The following is a 14,942-nucleotide window of genomic DNA, read 5'->3' on the forward strand; positions in this document are numbered from 1 at the left end:
ACAGTAACAACTACGAAAATCTTAGGAGTTTTATTCGACACTACGTTAAGTTGGATACCTCACCTGAAAAACCTTAAAGATGACTGCTTGCAAAGGCTGAACATAATGAAGATCCTGGCAGCAAAGAACTGGGGGGCAGACTACCAAGTGCTAATGAACACGTACAAAGCCATTATTAGGGCTAAATTAGATTATGGCAGCATTGTATACAATTCTGCAAGAATGTCTTCATTCAAAATCCTTGATTCCATCCAGTCCTCAGCTCTTCAAATTGCTCTAGGAGCCTTCCGTACCAGTCCAGTAGCTAGCATTCAAATAGAAGCAAATGAACCACCACTCACAATTAGACGTAGACAACTAAGTTTGATTTACGCGCTCAAGGTAGCAACTATGAGTGAATCAAGAATTAAGTTGTATGCTTTTCCTAACAAGCATCAAGGTACACTCATTAAATCAGGATCACAACCACAGCCTTTCAATGTCAGAATAGCCAAGTTTCTTGAAGAACTAAATTTAAATATCCCTCCAATACTCCTCACAGACAATGTCCCACCATGGACTATTACCCTTCCAAAAATTAACTTTGAAATAAATTACAGTGTCAAAGATGAAACTGACAGATCTCACTACCATCAATTATTTCTTGAAATTTGTAATAAATACCCAAGGCACACTGAAATCTATACTGATGGATCAAAATGTGAGGAAAGAAATGGATGTGGGATTATATATCCTGAACGTACCATGCTATACCGATTGCCTGACTACTATACAGTCTTCTCTAATGAGCTGTACGCAATAAAGCAGGCTATGCTATATATTTTGAAAACCAGCACCTGTAATAACTCCATTTTTTCTGATTCAAAAAGTGCATTAAACGCAATAGAAAGTCCATCATCGAAACACATCCTTGTACAAGAAATACAACTGTTGTTTAACAACATCATGAAAGAAGGCAAACAAGTCATCCTTGTGTGGATACCCTCTCATAGAGGTATTCAAGGCAATGAATCTGCTGATCAAGCAGCTAAAGACGCTACTTACCTCCCGCTAGGCGATCTAACAATAGCTACCCCTCACACTGACATTATTGCCTATGCTAAAACAAAATTATACCAACAGTGGAAGATAAATTGGCTTCAAACTTCGAACAGCAAACTCCACGAAGTAACAACGGAATCTACAGTACAACACTATCTTCACAACCTTCACAGGCAAGATCAAGTCCTAATAACTAGAATACGGATTGGCCACTCCAAGATAAGTCACAGCTACCTCCTTGAGAAGAAACTGCCTCCCATCTGTACAACATGCAATAGTGTGTTGACTGTGAAACACATCATAACAGACTGTTCACTGTATGACAAATGGCGCCAGTACCACGGTATACCTAAGGATATTAAGGGGACACACTCATCTCCTTCACTGTGCAAACAAATTATCAAGTTTTTCAAAGACACTGGTCTGTATTCAAAAATTTAACTGTTCAGTTTAAAATACCACTTTTATATATATATTTTTTTTTCCATTCTTCACCCTACTGTAATTTAATGTAAATTCTACAGTTAGAAGTCACGATAAGACCTTAGGGTTAAAGTGACTCTAAATTATCTTAATAATAAAAAAAAAATGAGCATGTATGGTACAACTGTAGACAATTTCCTGTCACAGACATTTACTGCAAATCTTTGCACTCAGACTGAATTTACTATTCTCAAGATTCCACAGTCAGCTGTTTTGAATATTTGATGACAATGCTGTAACAAAAGGAGGGGATATCTATTAAAAAGAACCAGTGCATATTTTTCATATTATCATTACAGAAAGTGTTTTATTATTATTATTATTATTATTTCTCACAAGTAAATCAATTACATTTTGTACAACCATATACAAGTTATTTCATTAAATGATTTTTCCTTTTTTCAATTTCTACATAGATTAATATATAAATGTATAATAATAGTAATCATGGAGAAAGAAGGGGTACTGTAGCACAAGAAGAAAAAAATTACAACACAATAAATTTATGATTTGTATGTTTCCATCATTACTGATCCCTTTGCATTTAAGTTCTCCTTACATCAAAGTGGATCCACAGAACATATAACAAACTAATTCAGATCCAAAGAAAAAAACCTGTGTGTGAAAATGATCCACAACAGTAATAATATTAATAATAATGATGCATATATATAAAAACTCTAACATTCGATGATCTAGGGGGCTGCTAATTCTCACCCGTGTCTATACAAAATGAGAATGATGATATCGTCTAATATAATACACCTGGTTTCTACAATATTACATAAGAAGAGGAAACTACAAATAAACTAATCTACTTACACAGAAATTTAAAAAAAGTAAATATGTGTAATAGGAAGAGGGGTGGGAGTGGATAAAATTATCCAACGCATTCTCTAACCCATAAATAAAAAATAATATAGTTAAAAAAAAGTCATCAAACACTGATTATTATCTATAGGCACACTCATCTTATACAGAAACACACAAATCGAACTGATCAGACATTTCCTACATGTATCCCACAGAAAAAAAAAAAAAAAAAAAAAATTATAATAATAGCCTATTTCAACTAGAACCTGGAAAACATATAGCTTTCCTTTTATTTGTGACAGATATTTAGACTAAACACTATCACTAAAAACTTACTTTCCAGGATATTCAACTTTAAAAAAGTTCATGGCAATTAGGAATTGCAAATTCCTGACTTTGTGATGTGTTGCACTCATAAGCCCCAATATAAAAAATGTAAATAGTAAATTTATTTAAACTCATACCTAAAAATACTGCATTCCTGACATATTCCCTACAGAATTAATTCAAATGAAAATTTGATAAACTATCTTTATCCCCCCCCCCCCCCACCCAAAATCCAGGCATACAGCACTAACTAAATATAAAGACTAACATTCCGGCACTTCTTACTGTAGATTACAGATTTTTATAAACCCAGCTACTTACAAAAATGGAAATTAACAAATTTTCAATGCAACACATCGCAAGAAAGTAAACTACGCAAAGAGAGCATGTTTGAGTCAGAATGCAATGCAGTCAATCCAAGATCAGAACAAGACTTAACTCAAATTATTAACACACAAACTAAGAAGTCAAGTGCTGTTAAATTGTACTTAGAACTGTAGTAGTGGAGAAGGCATTAAGTAATTAGAATAAATACCTAGAAATCTTGATCTGACGTCTTGATAATGTTCTGATCACTCAGCATTTACAACTTAAAAATTATGAAATTAGAGCATAAGTATTTTGGGATCCACCACATTTCTAGCTAACACATAACAGCACAGTTACAGATTGTGTTCATAAACCCTGCTACCGAATTGCAAGACAGAGGAAAACATGGTTCACTTAGTAGTAATTAGTTCTTTTAAACATTGCAGCAAATCTAGGAAGTATGTATATATTTATAAAGATTTTAATGCATAGGTACATAAGCCAATAGGGGTTGTCTGCATTATGTATATTCCTACAGCAGCATTATGTGCACTAAACAAATTAAAAAAGGAATTATTCTTACGAACAGTAAAAAGAAAGTTTTGCTTTCTACATTTAAAATTATGACAAAAAATTTAGCTTCCATAGGAATAAAGGTTTGATTATATATATACGTACAAAACAGCCTAAATTGATCTTTTCCATAGAAGCATTTTTAAATTCTTTTTCTCTGTACGTTAATTAAGGTTCTTTTTACAAGATATAAACACTGATTTCTGTGCAAACATGCCATACGTACATTATACAAATGCGATTAATTTGTTCATTACATTTTTTATAATTTTCGTCTTGTGTATATTTTTTTAAATCCTTTACATCAGTCTTTGACAAAACTTTAATATATGTATATATTTATAATATATAATAATGCAAACTAGCTAGTATCCCACATTATATCGCAAGCATACTTTGCTTGTAATTTAAAAACCCACATTCGCAGAATAAATTATTACATCTTGGCTGAGGAATTACTTCTAGCGACAACAACTCAGCTAAAAACATATTTACAATAATATTGACTGCTAAGGAAAAGCGTGAATTCCCTGCTTGAATCAGACAAAGCAAGCAAAGGGCTTCCTCATTCTGTGACCAAAATATGCACTGAGGGACAGCGAAGGACTGTAGCGTGCTCTCAGTTTCGGATGATTATATTCTAAAAATACAGTACAATGTTCATCAGCATGATGTTGGTTACGAAAAACATTGCTAACATGTAATTCTGGCAGACTGATATTTGAAAGACAACTATTAGTCTCAAATCAGACTAGGATCCACATGGTCAGGACTTCCTTTATATAGAAATGTCAGGAAAATGAAAATCGTGTCAAAAAAACATCCAATATCTAGAAATTTCTCTTTAAATTAAAAATTTTTCTTGCGTGAAGAGTATTGAGTTCTGGCGAAAAATACATCTCTTAGCCACACATTAGACGTGGAAGTTAAGTAGTCTTTCCCTGAACAATAAACAATGATGTTCAGTGACAAAACGTAGTAAAGAAAACTAACCTGAAAAAAAAAGAGATGTCAAATTACTAAACTAGTTGAATAATTTTGATATAAAATTTCCTCAAAAGGAAGGTCATAAGATAAAGCAGCAGCAGCAGAGATTCAGATAAGAAAAACGACAAACTTGGAGATACAACGATCAGTGAAACCCAGATTCTTTAATCCCTTACTACTTTGAACCAAACCAAACAAGGCAATTTAAACTAAAACCAATATTAGGGAAGTCTGTTACAAACTGAATGTCTTTAGTCAACATCTCTGACCACTCATTTTCAAAGTTATCAATGGCCCTATTTCCCCCCCTATAAAAATGATGTTGTAAATGGGCCAAAAAATTACACGAAGATTAGTAGATTGTTTCAGTAAATCTTGCAGAAAGTCTTCATTACTCCCATTTCTTCCCTCATGTAACTATTTTTGAATTTAACAAAATCTCACTACCTCGTATCTTTTCAGTTTTTAACATGTAACGGCAATGATAATTTCTGACATGCGAACCCAGCAGTTATTCAGAAGGTAACATGATGGAGCTTGCATTTCTAAGAACCAACTGCAGCCCAAGAAAATCCTCCCGATAGATTTTATATTTCTATATAACCACCATATCTACAGTACTTGAAACGACCCTACAGTTTCTTAAAGTGTTCTTTTAAATATCACCGCAGGGAAAAAACAAGATGAACATCAGTGAATCTGCAATCAAACAGCAACAAAAACTGAATTAAGAGAACACAACAAACAGATGTCTTCTGCCTACAATATCCTCAGCCATTCTCACAACACAAACATAAAATGTATCGACAACAGCTATTCTTATCTCACACACATTTACAGTTCCCGTCCAACCTCCAAGCCCCTGACTATGAGTTGACTGAGTGAGGGAAGAGAAAAGATGTGGCCATTGTACGTAATCACAGCTCCATTAGTCAGAATCGGAGTAATTATGTAGGCAAATGTCTTAAGGGAGTAGTATGAAATGTGTTGGGCATGCCTTGGCCCAGTCTTGTTCCTTTTGGGGGCATGGAGGTCGGGCATGAACAGTTCCGTACAGATAATTTCAATATATATATTTATATATGCTACAGTTATTTTGTAGAAAATACATGCACAATTATGAAAAACAAAAATCATTCATCTACAAATGGTAATGAATGCACAGCTTATGTGTTGTGGATTATAATACAGCTTAGGAGAAAACAAATGGTACACAATCAGTGACAATTGTTAGGTCAGCAATCTATATCCTTGGATGTCGAGGTGGAGAACGTTTGATCACCAGCCATAGCTATGGACGGGTTTCAGACAACAAGGCTGTGCGACACAGTCGAGAAGGTTCCTTTGGACTGCGGAGAGCAACCATATATTTATATATATAACAAGGAAAAGACAGACTGATATGTACAGGTCACAAGGAGAGATTTTAATATATGTATAAAAATTATCAGTTACACGAAAAATGTACAAAGAAAAATAAATTATCTGACAATATATCACTGTACAGTTCTTTTTACGTTACAATTTCTTTTTAAAATGTTTACACATTTAAACTCGAGACAGTCAACAATAATAAACACATTTACATCTGGTTTCTGGGTTTGGGTTTTTATACTTTACAAGGGGATAGAGAATGAATGTCTATGTAACACAACTTTTGAACACATTGTACAAATCTCTGGCTGCAACCAAAACTAACCTCTTGACGTGCCATTGTCACCAACCAGTCTTGTCTTGTCGATTAAAAAAAAAACTACTTGTGTTTTCAGAGTTATCTGAATCACTAAGCAGAGGACAGAGGAAATCTTTCAGAACTCCCTTCAACTAATTCTTTAATGTTCATGAAACTGAACTCCCACCCAACCTGAGTCCCCTATGATTCTAAAACACAGATGCTGGGATTGTGGGAATGTACAAAATGTATATCCATTTTCATTTTTTAAGAAGAAAGAAAAGCCCAACACCCGATGAAAACAATCACGAACAACTAACAAAAATTATCTATGTACATTGGTCCATCGTGTAAGATTATGTTCTTCAGGTTCAAGGGTTTGATATTTACAAAGTAATTTTTGGGGTCAGATATAGATTGCTTTCGATATTAAAAAGTTGCAAAACACATTTATCATAAAAAATCTGCAAAGCGCTTTCAAGAAGAAGGGTACGTCCGAGGGAAAAATTGTAATGTTGGGGCAATTTACCTACACATTGAGCGGAACTCCCCTCTCCCCCCCATAACAGTTTAAATGTTCCTTCACACCACAAATAACAAGCAATTGAGAGAGTCAATTCTCAAATCTCCACTACATTAAATACAGCGAACAAATATGAGGATCATGAGTGCAGGATTCATTCTGATAAAATGTACAACTAGATTTTCAGTGAGTGTGCAAAAATAGATGGTTCTTTAAGGGGCCTCTCCATGGATAAGAGGGAATTGAACGTTACCAACATGTAATTCTTTCATTTATTTGTTAGACATGATCAAGACGGACAAACAAATTTTCTACTATGCATATTATATTCCTAAAGCGTGGTGGAAATGATAATTGTACACTGACTGTTCTCTGAGACAAACATTCCACAAAGATGACAAAAAGACAAAAATCAAATAGAATTCTATGGAGTGCCAACTTCTTTACAGTTATGTATAAAAAAGATGTCTAAATATATGAAACAAATTACATGTCCTTAATACTACCAACAGGACTTCCATTTTATAATTAAAAAATGAAATGTATATATATTTATAATCCCATACTTACAGTTTACTATACATTTACAAGGTTTTGTGTGTCGTGTATATATATATGTATACATATATAAATGCAAAGGTCAATTTATTATTACATGTTAATATACTTAACACATTCCTACTATATATTACATGAACTTGTGTCACAGCAAATTTTGGATAATATACATGAAATTCTATTTCTCATATTCAGTATCTTCCATGTCTCACTGGGAATAAAAAGAACTGACCAAGTATGTTCTGCTGGGATGGGAAGATGTCCACAAAATCTTTATTATTCAACTTTTTACGAAAAATAGTTTAAATTCTTTCTTGAAAGTCTTTTTCTTTGCCTGTACACTGTACAAGTTTGTCAGATAAAAAAAGTTTCTATTTTCTTCTGCACACTTTTCATTTTAAAAGTTAAGTTCACCTGTTGTTTTTTTCTTTTCCCTTTTACAAAGACTGAATTTACAAAGAAAAGTCTGTTACTTTTCCTCCTAGTTCTGGTGAGATGAGCGAATTATTTGTTAAATGTAGAGTGAATATATGAGATGTAGTAAATACACAAGTGATGAAGGAACGAGCTAGGAAAAGAAAAGTAGTGAAATGATCTGAGGGTACAGGAGAAACTCTCAGTATAACACACGACACAGAACCCGAACATGTTCATCAGATCACAGGTCATCCTGTCACTTCGTCTTCCAGAATTAAAAAAAAAAAAAGAGAATCCTCATCAAACGACGAGTTATCTGCATGTACATATAAAACTGCAGAACCAAGGAATTATTTACAGATCTAATATACACAATGCCACAGGATATGGCAAGATCGTAGTCACTTCTTCTCTATGAACGCTATGAAATCTACAGTTACTGCCTAGCAGAGCAAGGAAGTTTCAATTCTTTAAAAAATATAAAATAAATTAAAATGATTATTCTAGCAATATTTCAAAGCAGCATTAACGTTCCTAGAGATGAAAAACTTAATCAAGGCTTGTTCTTGGGATGGATGACGACATGAAGCAATGTTATCAAACCCTGAATATGTTCTCCATAAAGAGAAAAAAATTGACACATTTTGTTCATAAAATGCATTTTTTTCCATATCAATACTAACAAAACTGTACAATTCTGTGATTTCTATAGAATCCCTTGAGTATCTGCTGTTTTTTATTTTGTACAATACTCATCTAGAAATTTGTATTTAAAACGGTTAACTTCTCGATCTTTATACACAGTAATTGTAGAATAATGTACACATCAGAATTCTTTATGTATAATATGTATATCTTTTTTATCATTTTGCTTTTCTGGAAAATGCAGAAATTAGCAGTGATATAGCCATTTACAGTTCATGCACAATAAAACTGGCTCTTTATATTTAAAGTCTGTCTCCCTATCAAGAATGCACATTGGAAAGAAGGATTCATAAGTAAATATTTATACATTGACAGTTCAAATTCAATGATCAATATTTTAAATTTCTAGAAACATTTTTTTCATCTTTCATTTTTATTTTTCTAAAATCCCTTAGCAACTATTTCCTGAGGGGTTTATCACAATTTGATGATTCATATATTTTTTTTAATATAACCGTTAATTACAAGATTTATTTTCAATATTATCTGGCTGAGAAGGAAAACAAATCTTCCCTAACCACAGTGAAAAAAATGTTCATTATTTTGAGTTTCTTTCCAGAATCTGCTGGGTGTTGATTAAAGCTTAAGCTTTATCCTGATTTGGTTATGTATATGAGCTTTTTCAAGTGGGGAAGGTGGCATCTACCCTAATTCCTGCACCATTTCCAATCACAATCCAAACAAAACATTTTCTCTACAGAAATTACAAACATGAATGGATGGAAGCTCCTTGAGAATGGGCCTAGAGAAGTAATACCTCATCACACTGTACATTTTAGCAAAACTAATTTCTTCGAGGCATACTATAGCTTCAAAATGAAAACTGTATCTCCAGAAAATTCACCGACTGAATATCCTAACTCTGTAAAGACGAGCAAAAATTACAGCTAAAATATTTTCTCAAACTTTTTGAAACTTTTCTATGCCAATTCTCAATGCGGTAAAAGTTTGTTCCCGAACACAAAATATTCAGGGTTGGTACTCAAAGCTTTGAAAGAGTTTACCTCCATCTTCAAATAGTTTTAGTGAAATCTTCCATCATCTGAAGAAAAATCTTAAATTATTTTTAAATTTATGCACAAGTATTTCTTTTAGATTATACACATGATAAAAATCAAACATACAGAACTTAATTAAAGAAGGAACTTCTATTCATGCCTTTTACAACACTTTCCTGTGCTATTTACAACATTCCAACTTCTTCCACTATTTTACAGTAAGCCTTACCATAATATATTCCCCCCCCCTCAAATAATATGTGCTTTATTAACACTGATGACTTCCATTCAGCTGGAGCCAAAGAAAACGTAAAAAAATTCTCATATTCTTGCTTTTCAAAGGGGGAATAGAAGAGCAATCAAAAACACAATCACGTGATTAAAGAGATTGACACAAATAATTTCCATCGATTATCATACACAGGTTCATCAGTTAATGGGTAAAAAAAATTTACAAATTACTTTCTTACATATCTTCCTTAACTATATAATAATAAAAAAATCTTTACAATAATAAAAATACATAATTCTTGAGGGTGAAAAGAGAGAGGGACTGCTCAGTGAACATCGCAACAGTTTCAAAACTTGATTCTCGTCAATGAAGAATAAAACAAAGTGGCAGCAAGAACGATATTCACAGAGCCCCGGCAGATTAAGATACCCTAACAAATGTCGCATTGGCTCCATAAAATCTTTATTTCCAATTCCGTTATTGATTCTGTGTTGCGACAAGTGTCTTGCTGTTTGCCCCAGCCACCAGCTCCATGATCTTTACATAGGGTTGCCCGGAGGACCGATGGGTCCCAGGTCGCTCACTCCAACAGGCATGGCGGCTGACTTCATGAAGAACTTCTCCAGTTTGGCAATGATGTGTTTGCCATAGGTATACTTGCGCAAGGAGTTGAGATGCGGTCGAATCTTGTGCATTAGACACTTGCGCTGTGTCGGTTCTGACACATCAATCATCTTCTGAACCACGTAGTTGGCATACTGGTCCTTCATCATCACATGCAGGGCACTGGAAAAAAGAAAAATAAACATTAACAGGACATCACTGAGGTGATGAATCTGTCACCAGATCTAACAATTTTCTAAATCAAAATATTAAACTTCTACGAACGTAGTGTCCGACAAAATAAGAGAGAGTACAAATTTATTGAAGAGAGTGCTTCCTCTAACTAGAGGTGGCCAATACAAAGAATATTAAATCATCATCATCATCATCATTTTACAGTTCCAGTTTCCCGGGTACTGTTGGTGAGCCTCTTCCATTCTGTCTCATTGTGATACGTTCTGTTGTTAATGAAGTCCTCCAGCGTCCTTCCCCGATCTGCAATGTCCATCTTTACGATGTCCATCCAGTGGGTTCTTGGTCTTCCCGCCATCTGTTTCCCTGCCACACGTCTCTCCAAGTTAACATAGGCTGTCCTTGTTGGCTCCATCCTCATTACATGCCCGAACCATCTCAATCTGGACATGCTGACCCGATCTAACAATGATGTCTCAATCCCAGCTTCCTTCCTATCCACATCATTCCTTAACTTGTCCAGTTTTGTTTTTTGAATTGTGGACATCACGAAACTCATCTCGGATGCCTGCAACCTTGATGAGTCTTTCCTAGTGAGGGTGCAGGTTTCAATACCATAAGTTAAGATTGGTATTAAGTACTGATTGAACATCAACATCTTTGATTTTGTTGGTATTTTGTTGTACTAAAATTGACACTTTAAATATTAATTCAAACAATACTGATATATACCATATTTACTCGTGTATTAGACCCACCTGGCTTTTCAAGATGAAGAAAAAAAAAAGTCACATACAAGAGCCCCACCGTAATTTGTCAGAGAACAACAACGATTCTGCTTCGAAGTGGGTACAAGTCTTACTGCAGCTCTGATGACGTTGCACAATTTTGTGAATAGTTTTGTCCGTACGACCCACGCAATGAAAACACGCGTCAAAGTTATACGGTACATCTGTGTTTTAAGAAATGTCCGCCTCCGTAGTGTAGGCTTACTGCAGCTCTGATGACGTTACACAAATGGGTCAATAGTTTCATGTCCGATCCACGCATTGCAAGCATGTATCAGTCACGTCTGTGTTTTGTAGTTAAGAATGTCCGCCAGCGTAATGGTTAGCACAATTACTCGCCGTTCTCGGGAGTCTGAGTTTGATTCCCGGTACCGTACTGCCAGAGATTGTGTATTCGTGATTTGCAAAAGAAAGAAAAACTTTTGCAAATTGGGAATGCTGACCAGACACCTGTCTATTTTGAAATGCCGTTGGAAAATATAGTGGATACGAAGGGTTCTAAAAGTGTAACCATCAGGACAGGTGGTAACGAAAAGCAACGATGCACGGTAATGTTATGCGTATTAGTGGATGTAACCAAACTACCTCCATATGTGGTTCTGAAAAGGAAAACACTTCCGAAAGGAAACTTTCCGTCCAGTGTTATTGTTAGAACACACGAGTCAGGCTGGATGGACAGTGCGTTAGTTGAGGACTGGGTGAAGTGCGTTTGGCAACATCGCCTGGGAGCTTTATTCCAAAAACGAAACATGCTTGTGATGGACAGTTACCGAGGACATCCAGAAGATATGATGAGGAAAGTAAAAACCGATCTTGCAATAATTCCCGGAGGACTCTCTTCTATTCTACAGCCACTGGATGTGTGAGTGAACCGGCCTTTCAAAACTGCAAAGAAACATTTGTACACCGAATGGATGTCTGATGGTGATCACACGCATCAACACCAACCGGATGAGTGAAGAGGCCTGAAGTGGGACTAATACACAGCTGGATCAAGACTGCATGGGCACGCACTCCCAACGATCTAGTGTCCAAAAGCTTTAAGAAATGCTGAATTTCAAATTCAGTGGACGGTAGTGAGGACGACTATTTGTGGAAAGATGCCAGCGACTAAAGTTCCTACGGCGAAACTTCCGATGACGACGGTGAATTGTGAATGATCAGACTATTGGACCGATATTCCTGGCTCTCTAGATCGGAGTCGCCAAAACCATATATATAGGTTATTGAATGCCGTGCCGAGATTATCCAAACTCTGAAACAGCTGAAAGTCAGCAAGATGTACGTCTACCAGACAATGCAACGATTTACCGAGACAGGCAGCGTATAAGATCGCACGAGAGTTGGTTGTCCTCCCTGTCCGTAAGCAAAAGATAATGGCATAAGAGCTTAACATTTCACATGATCAATAGCTAGAGGGACTTTCTGAAGAAGATCATGGGGTTAGATCTTATCAGCGGAGCACTAGATACTTCCTGACACCGCAGCTGAAACTGAAATCAAGGCAGCTCCTGTAGAGATACACCAACAATGGGCATCAGAGAATTCTTTTTCCTATGAGAAAGGCTTCACCACTGAAGAGAGTTTTAACCACCACAATGATAGGATATATGCAACAAGTTCTCAGGAAACTCAAGAGCGAGTTTCTAATGTCAGGGACTTGAAAATCCAAAATAGTTGTGGAATTTACGAGGGTTTGTGTTTATGTGAGATAAGACTAAGGGCTGATTGCAGAAACGGCATTTAGACGATGTCTACGGTTAAACAATGCCTAAGTATGGCTGCCGCATTGCAGAGACGTTATTTATCACTTAGACACTGTCTAAAACCGATGTTCAACTGGTCATGTTTAAACACTGCCGAGAGCACTGTTTAACCTGAAATGACAGGAGTGAATTCACAATCAGAGGTTATGTACCGTGAAATATGTAATTTGTATTATCATGTTGAGACGATTCCAGGAAGAAAGGTTAGTCCGACGGCCTCTCTGTGGGTCGCCCGCTGCTAAATCGCAGCAATTCGTTTAACATGCACGGGGAGATAATCATAAAATAAGGTTTCGCTTTACGAGAGACTTGTTTCTTGAGACTGACTAAGTGACAGTCCGGTAACTGTCAACTTGAATAAATTCTTGGCAATCGATATATTTTATTATATACATGGGGTAATTTTCATGGAATTATAGGTAACTTCGACAACATACATATCACAATTACGTGTCTCGATCGTCCGAGGGCTGTCACATACATCAACCGGGAGAGATTCACTTATATTTACTGCCAAGTAAACACACATAATAGTGAAAACTAAAAAGTAGGTTGTATAGGATTTTTATATATATAATTGCATAGGTTTTCAGCAACTATCAGATAGGAAAAGGCAAGTGGTGGTGATTATCGTTTAAAGAGGACTGGGGAAGAAGAACCGTGGCCATAATAACAACCCTAGTATTTGCCTGGTGTAAAAATAGGGAAACTACGGAAAACAATCTTCACGGCTGTTGATGATGCGTTTCGAATCTACGATCTCCAGAATGCAAGCTACATCTACTGTATATGGCCCGTACAACACACTCGGTTACACATTACTATTGCTTCATCTTCCCTTCGTCGAAGCTACCGTATTTATGAGTAGATTACACTCACTGTAACAACATTATAATGAAAGCTACCCTTCCCCGTACGGTATCGTGTCGCTTTAGTGTCGATAATATTATGAGATTTAATTTGCACCCAAAGCGATACTCTTATCTGTGGGCAAGTAATGCTCGGCCATATTTGAGTAATGTGCAGGAAGACAAACAGCTGACTGGCGTTCGGCGTGCGCACCGACGAATTTCATTGGTTGCGACAAGCAAAGAGTTGCATGAAAGATACTTCTGTCTCCATTTTCAAACCAAAATTGAAACTTTAAGGGATGTCTAGTTAAACATCGACTGAACATTGTTTATGCAATGGAAGATCGTGACTGATTTAGACGTTGTTTAGGTAGACGATGTCTAAGGCTTAAAACTAGTCATCGTTTCTGCAATCGGCCCTATGTATTCTAGGGTTAAGCCTAGTCTAAACTTCTGACCTTTAAAACCCTGCTTTTAAGCACTAATTTGCCTTATACAGACATTTTTATTTAATGACATTTAGGTTGTATGCATATCAATTTTGATGTTCTGATGGCAGGAAAAACGGATATCTGCTGGGCAATATCAAGCCCTAAATGGACATTTCTTCCACCCATTAAGATCCCAATATCCCTGCTCGGTTGAACCTCTAACTGGGATCTGGAGGTTTACATGCTACCAGTGATCCTCATAGTGAGTTACCAACTACATACTACCATGCTTTTAGTCCTTAGTGCTGTCTGATATAATCTTATCTTGCCAACTTTAGTCTTGGAGGAGTGGGCATTCCACCACAGATAATATAATATATAACAGTTACACAGTAAGTATTTCATTTGGTTTTCCACTGGACTAAGTAATCAGAATGAAGAACTTACTTGTCATTGAAACTGCAAACTTCCTCGATGAGGGCCCCACGTTCGTTGCGTGTGGCGTGAGTTACACATTTCTCCACAACATTGGAAGCAAACTTGTGCTGTGATAAGGCCAGCACTTTCCCACGCACAGACATGATAATCTGAAGCTTGTCCTCTGGTTTGCCATGTTCTAGAACAAAGAGAGAACATACATTCATCTCAACCATTCAATGGATACTAGAGCTGA

General features: G+C 36.0%; 1 protein-coding gene across 2 annotated transcripts in view; it reads right to left on the reverse strand.

Moving 5' to 3' along the window:
* Nucleotides 1-1,808: 1,808 nt before the first annotated feature.
* pum (pumilio) overlaps nt 1,809-14,942 on the reverse strand; it is a 978,781-nt gene continuing 965,647 nt past the window's right edge. For both annotated transcript variants that reach the window (XM_067158497.2, XM_067158496.2), the window contains exons 20-21: nt 14,717-14,885; nt 1,809-10,424 (exon numbers count right to left, since the gene is read on the reverse strand). In XM_067158497.2, the coding sequence (XP_067014598.1) occupies nt 10,178-10,424; nt 14,717-14,885 (416 nt within the window). In that variant the 3' untranslated portion in view covers nt 1,809-10,177. The remainder of the gene's footprint in view (nt 10,425-14,716; nt 14,886-14,942) is intronic.

The sequence above is a fragment of the Anabrus simplex genome, chromosome 14 (genome assembly GCF_040414725.1).
Source record: "Anabrus simplex isolate iqAnaSimp1 chromosome 14, ASM4041472v1, whole genome shotgun sequence".
Classification (NCBI taxonomy): domain Eukaryota; kingdom Metazoa; phylum Arthropoda; class Insecta; order Orthoptera; family Tettigoniidae; genus Anabrus; species Anabrus simplex.